General features: G+C 40.0%; 1 protein-coding gene across 1 annotated transcript in view; it reads left to right on the forward strand.

Moving 5' to 3' along the window:
• Positions 1 to 7494, forward strand: part of LOC130179228 (receptor-type tyrosine-protein phosphatase N2-like) — a 231040-nt gene extending 223546 nt beyond the window's left edge. Inside the window, exons 22-23 of the mRNA XM_056392074.1 lie at positions 409 to 482; positions 4319 to 7494. Coding sequence (XP_056248049.1) covers positions 409 to 482; positions 4319 to 4390 — 146 coding nt within the window. The 3' untranslated portion in view covers positions 4391 to 7494. The remainder of the gene's footprint in view (positions 1 to 408; positions 483 to 4318) is intronic.
• Positions 7495 to 9103: the final 1609 nt, after the last annotated feature.

Genomic DNA, 9103 nt, shown 5'->3' on the forward strand with positions numbered 1-9103 from the left:
AGCTCAAAAGCTACAGGACGACCGTCAAAGAGCGACAAGGGGCTTTGAGATCAGCTCGGTTTCTTTTAGAAAATGCTACAAACGCGCGGCTCTGTGATTTCCTCTTTAACAGTTTCTTTTCACTCTTTATCTTTTCTTCATTCTGACAACAAAACACCACCACCTAGCTGTTTGTGGAGTGAGTGTGTGTGTGTGTGTGTGTGTGTGTGTGTGTGTGTGTGTGTGCTTGTTTGTTTGTGCAAAGAGCATGAATGTAATCGCCTTTTGCCGTTCTAAAGGGAGTCGGTATAAAACACCAGATTGACAGATGTTAGCTGGATTAACTTGGTCACCCTTTGAATACTGTCCAACACCATTTAATGTGTGTGTGTGTGTGTGTGTGTGTGTGTGTGTGTGTGTGTGTGATAGGTGCCAAGGAAATTGATATCGCAGCTACTCTGGAGCACCTTCGGGACCAGAGGCCAGGAATGGTCCAGACCAAGGTAACACAGTAACACACACCTGAATCCTGTTTGTTCATGTGGATAAATTAAGATTTACATTTTAAAGATCCTGTCGACACATTATTTACCATAGAGTAGTGTGTGCTGCTTTAGGGTGAATGGATTGGATAAAGTGTGTGATGTAGCATCACTCAGTGTTAGGGTTGGTATAGGTTGCTAGGAGAGAGGAGGTAAACATCAGTCTGTGGTGTTGAAGTTAGACACACTGAAGACCAGCACATCCACACTTTGAGAACCAGTACTGGGGGTAAAGGTGCAGTCACTGGAGCACAGGTCTCTGTGAACATTCACCTCGTGTCTCATCTGAAGCCCATGCAGCTCCAGCACTGCTCAGTATTTATTTATCTTCCCCACTGACCTGTGACGTCACATCCTTTTGGTTTTCACTAAAGGCTAATGAGAACCTTAACATGGTATATTGCGCTACTGTAATCTCATTACTTTCCCAAATCATTAGATTATTGACTTTGCAGGTACTGTCCTTGTGCAACCGTCATGTTGTTACATTACTAACTTCCTCAGTGCTTTTTGGCTTTGGCACAAAACATAGGCAGTGGTCGTTTTAAGCAGCTCCGTCAAAAGACCAGACAGTAAATAGATTCTGATCACTTAGTTAACAACCAGGAAGTCCCTCCGAGGAAGTGAACGGTGTGATCCAAATCATAATTAAAGCTTCTGAGGAAAGTAGCATAAGAATGATAAAATAAACCTTGAGGATAAGCATTCAGTTAAAAAAGAAATGGGAGAAGGAAATTACAGAAGACGATTGGCGAAACATGCGGGAGATCCATCACATGGAGGAAATTCTCCTGAAAAAACAGCTTCATCACAACAGAGGTGAAAAGCAAGCAGTTAAACCGAGAGCAGAAATTTTGGACAGAGTGTGGATCATTTGATATAGATCACACATGTCTTTTGGAGATCACAAAATGCTGTGTGAAGTATTTCAATAAATAATAATATAAGATCCCTATGAGTTGCATGGTACTTTACCTTTGTAATTTCACTGAACGTCATTTAACAGGAAGCGACAGATATCAGGTTAAATACTGTTAGTAGCAAGTAAAAAGCTATTATAAGGAAGTGGAGAAGGGCAGAACCACCAACAAAGGACCAATGGCTGACATTTAGGGCTCCACAATGAATTGAAATATAATCGAAATCGCAATATGGCCAAGTGCAATATGCAAATTGCAGGAGCTGCAATTATTTTAGGTAAAATGTGTCACAACATTGTTGTGCATTGTTAGCACCATAAGCAGTGTGGTGCTACACAGACGCCCAGACCTACAAATCATATTCTCCAGACGTATGTTTGTATGATACAAGAATTTTTTTCAGTGAAAGTCAAATGCAAAAACATTCATTCCAACTGAAATTGCAATATCGCAATATCTGCAATACGATTTGTTTTTTTTGCATATCATGCAGCCCTCACTGACAGTTATTTTTCTCATGGATAAACTGACATATTTCATTGAGAGTACAAAAATCTAAATTAGGTGAAAAATTTAGAAAATGGACAATATACAAAAGTCAAAGTGGCGACGTCAACAGAGCTGAATGAGTATCTAACCACGGTTTGGTCTGTGTTGCTCACACTATTTGGTGTTGTTGGTTTGTGATAAATAATTAAAGATTTAAGTGGAAAAAAAGGAATGAAGTTAAAAAAGAAAAAGAAAACGGAACAAATGATTAATGACACATTACATCAGGGGAACAACTGCCGTGTAATCTACAGCACGTTCATTTAAAACAGCTGACATCTGATCATCAGGCCTCATCACTGGCTTTACTGAAGATGGCGGCTCTGTCGGGGAAGTTTGGAAAGAAAGTTAGTTTGAGAGATCGTCTCCACAGTCACAAATGTCACCTTGTCCTTCGTGAATCTGATATTTAGCCGCTGACAGTCGCCGGGATCAAACCTGCGACCTTCACGTCCAAGTACAGTCTCTCTAACAATCAAACACACCTCCATTAAAACTGTATTTTATCTCAAAGTCTGGGCTTAGCTGGTGTTCTTTGTGCCCCTGTTGTGAGATAGGATGGATCAATTGATTTCTGAAAAGAAATTTAGCGGGGATTACAGTCAGGCTCGGCCTGATCACGGAGGAATATGTATAGAATTCAAATGGATGGTGATAATCTGTGCTAACACCTGCTCCCAGTGGCAGCCTCGCAGTTCTGCTCAACAGAATGATAAATTTTTTTATTTTTAATATATTGTTTTAATTATTTGACGAGTGAATAATATAGATAACAAAAGTTAAATACACATTTGATCTTGTTTTAAAGACAGAAAGATTTTAAGTCTGTTGGAATAATATATATATATATATACACATACTGTAATTCACACCTCTATACAGCCTCAGCAGGATGACACCCGGACCAGTCTGGAAACTTCAATTACCAGCTGATCTCTGAACATAATTAGAAAGAAAAGCCAGGATGTGTAGAAAACATTGTCCGTATCGATCCAGGCTTTATTAAACCATGTATCCTAAGCAAACAGCTGTCACGGCGCTCCCCTGGCGTCCCCTCTCACATTGATTCCCCCCGTGGTCCTGAGTCGCAGCGTCAGCACTGAGGAGGATGAAGGAAGATGTTGTTTGTTCCTTTAACCTTCCACTTTCTGTAAACTAAATGTTAAGCATGTGTAGGTTGTCTGACCGTGACTAAATCTGACCTCGAAATATTTCAAATTTAAGGATTATAAGTGCCACTAATGTTTAACACAAAGGTGTTTTAATGCAAATCACACGATATACTGCTGTTTTTGCATCTTAGCTAAATTACATCAACTTTAAATCAAAACATTGATTTAATTATTTTTTTCTAGAAATATATGCGGTGGCGGTTGAGATCAGTGTTTTCAGCCCTGATTAGTGTCTGCAGTCTTAATCTCAGGTTGCAGGATATACAACCCCACCAGCTCAACCTGGATTAGGGCAGACTGTGTGTATCCTGACAGCGAAAAAAAACCCCCACTAAGAAGTCCTGCCTCTTTTTGACGCCCCCGCCCACATGCGTACCTTCGCATACTTGCAGGCTAACTCCACACTGCTATGTTTTAGTTTTAAAATGAGTTTCTTTTGCTACGTTTACTCCTGGCGTCCACACTACTCCGGAGGACTCGAGCGCCTAAAACAGAGACTGCTGGAAACTCTGCTGGACGCATTTTAGTTTGGAAACTCTGGGGCTGAGTTGTAGACTTTGGAAACGATGACGTAGACATCCATGGTCTCTCCTGATTGGGTCCTATCAGCCTCAACTACCAGGTGAAAGCAACATGGATAATAAAATATAAGTGTTACTGACCTTGTTGTCTTTGCTAGCAGCTGTATTTTAACGCTACAATTGCCGTTTTAATATCAAAACATATTAGTGTGGATGTAGCCTTTTTTTCAGGTCTGGACAAGGCCCTTTATTCCCAGTGAAGATGAATCATAATGCTACAGCATACAATGATATTTTAGACGATAATATATTTCCAACTTTGTGTGAGTAGTTTGTGTTTGGCCCTTTCCCGTTTCAACATGGCGCTGCCCTCGTGCACAAAGCCAGGCCCGTGAAGACAAACCGTGTTCCCAGTTTACTGTGTTAAAGGAAGCAGGATTCTGCAGGACTTTGTTAAGCAGCCAAATCTGATATTCCAGGTTGTTGTTTGTGCTGGAACACCAGGTTCATCATCTTGCCAAAGGCCTCTTTGGCAGCACACATGTGTTTCAATACTTTTAACTTTCCCTGTCTCTTTCCCTGTCTCTCTCTCTCTCTCTCTCTCTCTTTTGTTTTGTTTCTTTGTCTGCTTTCAGGATCAGTTTGAGTTTGCGTTGACGGCCGTTGCGGAGGAGGTGAACGCCATTCTGAAAGTTCTTCCACAGTAGGAAGGAGCACCTCCTTCTGACAGATGTCCTCCACTTCTCTTCTGCTCCTCTTCTTCTCCTCCGTTCCCCTGTCCTAACTGGAGGATGGTCCCTGTTACTGCTTCCCTTTGTTTTCTCCTCTCATACTTCTCTCCTGTCATTTCGGTCTAACCCTGTCTCGTCTTGTCTTACCCTCTGTCCTCCATTCATCTCTTCGTTCCCGCAGTCATCCTCTCTATTTTAACGAATCACTTTACGTTCCAGCTCCTCCTGTCTTTTCTCGTCACCGTCTTCTGACTGTCACTGTCTCTTTCGTCTCATCCCCTCCCTCCTTTTCCCTCTCGTCTCCTCGCCTTTTACCTCCTCTTTGTTCCACACCTCCTCTTCACTTCTCCTCATCTCCATCTCTCCTTCCATCTTAGTAAACATTGTGCCAGGAAACCGTCCAATCGATCCTGTACATAGATAGACCTTCCTTCTATTGTAATGATCCATGCAGCCTGTTTTCCAAAGTGACATTTCACTGCATTTAAACACATTTTGATAGATTGATGAAAGTGTTCCTCTATGTTCTGTTTAGAGTATATTTATTACAGTTTCCGTTTCTAGATGAGCATTGACACAATGGGTGTCAGTTGGGTGAAGCAAGGTTCAGTGTTTTACCGAATTGACGCCGCTGATTGGTCTTTGTTTTGACTGAGTGTATGATGTTGATCATCGCGTCTATATCACTAAATCGTATCTGTGTCAGATTTTTAGTGCCATGCTTTAGTTCACATGTTTCCATGCATTATGCTACAGTGTCACAGTGTAACTCAAAAGCGCCCAGTGTTGGTCAGTAAGGTATATGTGAGACAAAATATTTTATCTCCCAGGAAGGCTTATTTTTCCTTAGAGTAAGTGGTGGAACATTATAAGAGAAGACACTGGAGATATCCCACTTATTTTAAGAAAGGAGGTTAAATAACTTCTTTTTTTTTTATTGTGTAATTTTGATCATCCCAGTAGAAGCAATATTGTGTTTCTTCAACATGAATCGTTATCTCTCGTGGACAACCAATATCGCGGCTTGTCAGTGAAGTAACACTAAATGTCTGCCTTAATAAAAACACAATAGATGTACTGGTAAACGTGTGTGTAGCCACCTGGAAAACGAGGCTAGTGTGCAACGCTTCATTTAAAAAAAAAAAAAAAAATGGCCTCACTCCAGCGGATTAACCTGTGGATTAAAAGTTTGCTGTGCTGGTACTTAAAGAAAATCCCTCTGATAAACGCTGAAGAACATGGAGTCTTTAATAACCTGGGAGCAGGAAGTTAGCCTCTGCCCAAAAGTTTATGACACTTCAACAGCAGTAATATTGTCCCTATCTTAAACATGGACCACTGCACACTGGAATGAGGCCATTATAAAATAAAGTGTTTCTGACTAGTACTTTTATGATAAAAGGGGGTAGTTTGCTTTTGAATAGCAGCTCTTCTATGTAGCATTAATGGATGATTGGTACATGTATAGTCGCTGAACATGTGTTGCATTGAAAACTAGTTTCCAGTGACACTTGGCTGATTTTCCCAAAACCATCTTTAAACTGACTGGGTTTTTGTTCTGTTGTTCTGTACATGAAAGGAGCAAAAACAATATTAAAGGACCGAGGCAATTTATTGCTTATGCTTTAGAGGTCCCATATTTGACACTTTTGAAGTGTTGATCCGTAAGAAGATATCATTGTGGTTTTAAGAACCATCATAAAGTTCCTGACGGCTCAGTTTCTGACATTTCTCTGTGGACTGAGCACTTTTATATAGAACCTAGACCTGCTTTATAATCAAACAAACTCATAGACATGTACCTTCACTCTACATGGGTTTTTCACCAAATCATATTCCTGTATTTCACATCTTTGAAACAGCATTTTACCTGTTTCCCAGGCAGCCGCTGGTTTCCATTAATTCTCATATAAGATAAAAGACTAACATTAATTGATGTAATGAAATAATCTAGAGCAGTCTTTACCACGCAGAAATAATTGAACTTGCTCTGTATTTAAATGGAAATGTATTTGGTTTATTTTAGATTCATCCTGCACAATTAAAAGCCTCCAACAGCAGATAAACACAAGTCACATTACCCACAAGTAGCCTGTATATTGGACAGTGCTGATAACCTGTCAAATTCAAGTATTCGTGCGGTAGTAGTGTTTTGGTTCATTAGAACAAAACACCCCTCCGATGCTTGGGGTGAACACATCCATTACCTAAAGATGACTTTGGGAAAGCAGCTCGTAGTCGGTGTAAAAATCAATGCAATTTCACTGCTTTCAATTGACTGATAGTGAGTGAACAGTTTTAAATATTTTATCCATCAAATCCTACTTTTGTTTATCGAATCTTATTGGAACCACCAATAAGACTTGCATACACTATGCTTCTAGTGCATGGCTGTTTATTCAGCAAATGAGTATGCTGTATTTTCTTCTCTGTGGCCTCTAAACTCAAACAAGCGTTTTATCTATTACCTTCACTTCAGACTATCTATTGCACAAGAAGCTCCGAGGACCTTAACAGTGCAAAAGCCAAGGATTATCATCTCTAAACCGGTGCAGATCGTGGTTTAAGTGCGTTGAAAGGTGGTGCAGCATCAATATGATGCAACACTGCAGCAAGCCGCTGTCATGTTGTTGGAATTGACTCCATTTTTCATCACAAAAACTGAAACATGCTGCAAGAAATGCTCCTTATCAAAGCCTGTTTGATGTAGAATGGGATATTATTTTTTTCTGCCTGTGTAAAGAAAGTGTCATGGTTGTTATGAAAATGTGGAAATAAGGGAAACTGCATTGAAGGATTTGAGATTATCACATTCGCCACTTTTAATGCAAGTTAAAACTAAACTTGGGCGTTTTTTTTTGTTTTTTTTGCAGTGCGGTCGCTCAATAGGTCAATTTCTCTCAAAGCTGTTCTTTCTTTCACGCACTCCATCAAGTATCAATAGATGGCTGGTCTGTTGCATTAACATTCTGTACATAAACCCAAACAAAAAATAATAACAGAAGATATTTTGTTCTATTGGTGTAAACAGATTGTGAATAAAGTCTCAATGTCGATGCAGTATTGTAATGCAATCTTGACTTGTGAGTTTTGTCTCTTCTTTTTTTTTTTGTCTCTTTCTTACCACAAGTTGTAAATATAAATCTATACTTATACACAATAATTTTCCCATCTGGGTGGGCGGTTAAACATCTGTTTTATAGAGCACCGAAACAACTGGCTACATTTTAAATCAGATACAGTTTCATTAAGTTAGACGTGATTCAAAACGGCGTCCTGCAGTAGACTGTGTTTTCAACTCAACATTCAGCTTATCTCAATTTTTTTTTATCCTTCACTCTTCTGTTCAAAAGATTTCTGAGACCAGCTACTCTTCTTCTTGGGCAACACATTCACGGTGCAACTTCAACCCTTCTACTGAGCATTTAGCAGTAGCTACACAGGTTTGATACCAACCACAGGTTCAGGGTCACGGTTTGGTTTCGTCCAACAGGAAAATTAAAAAAATTTAAAATAATAATTAAATATGGTTGGGAGGCGCCCCAGTAGCTCATCTGGTGGTGCATGTATTATTTGGGTGGAGTCCTGACTGCAGCAGCCTGAGGTTCCAATCTAGCCCAGGCCCATTGCTACGTGTCACACTCTGTCTCTCTCTCCCCTAACTTTCTCTCTCTCTCTCTCTCTATATATATATATATATATATATATATATATATATATATATATATATATTATATATCACTGCTCCTATCATAATAAAGGCAAAATCCCCCCCAAAAACCTTTAAAACTGCATATGGTCAAAAGGTGAGCTAAAAGACAAAAGGCAATGGGTCTGTATTACTCCAACTTGATTACAGAACTGTGCACCAAGGCTGTCATTCTGTCATTGAAGCCAATATTCAAATCTGTACAAATTCAAAACTATGCCTTTGACTCCAGTGGGGTGCCGTTGCCTTCAGTAAATTTGGCTCTTCTTATTCTCTCAGCATTCTCTCTTGCTGAAAATGCAACTGCCTTACACTCTGTGACTCCATTCACACCTGGCATTAAAATGCATCTCATATCCAGTTTGTATCTACATATGATTTTAACCTGATCACATTTCCACCAGGGATTAATAACTGCCTTCTGTGACCACACTGACATCCAATCGCTCTGTCTAGCTCATGTCACATCCTCTTCTCATTTGCGCTAGTCCAAAAAAACAACAAAAACAACGACAGATAGAGGAAGAATAGAAGATGGGTGATCTCATCTTCACTCCATCCATAAGTGTCTTGAATAACGTCCATATTTGAGGCCTCTGGAGAGGACTGATTCATGTGTTTAATGGCTAATGGCTGCTAGCTGCCTAGCTGCTACCTTGCTAATTTGGAACAGTGATGCACAATTACGTATTTCCACCCACAAAGTCGTTGCATGCGGAATGACAGCACAGTTGCATTAACACTCGTGTTCCATATGGTCACAACACGTCCCTGACCACCTCAGCAGGTGGTTAAGCCGATCGGATCATAATCCGTCTTGGGTGCATTTAATCCTGTACTTTCATGTGGTCGAACACTATCTGACTGCACCCATTTTAATACCAGGTGTAAATGAGTTTTCAGATTTTGTGAAAGACGTGACAGCTCTACTTGTATAGCTCTAACACATAAAGCTTCAATTAGCTTCAGGTTTTGGCCTC

Source organism: Seriola aureovittata, chromosome 12 (assembly GCF_021018895.1).
Source record: "Seriola aureovittata isolate HTS-2021-v1 ecotype China chromosome 12, ASM2101889v1, whole genome shotgun sequence".
Lineage (NCBI taxonomy): Eukaryota > Metazoa > Chordata > Actinopteri > Carangiformes > Carangidae > Seriola > Seriola aureovittata.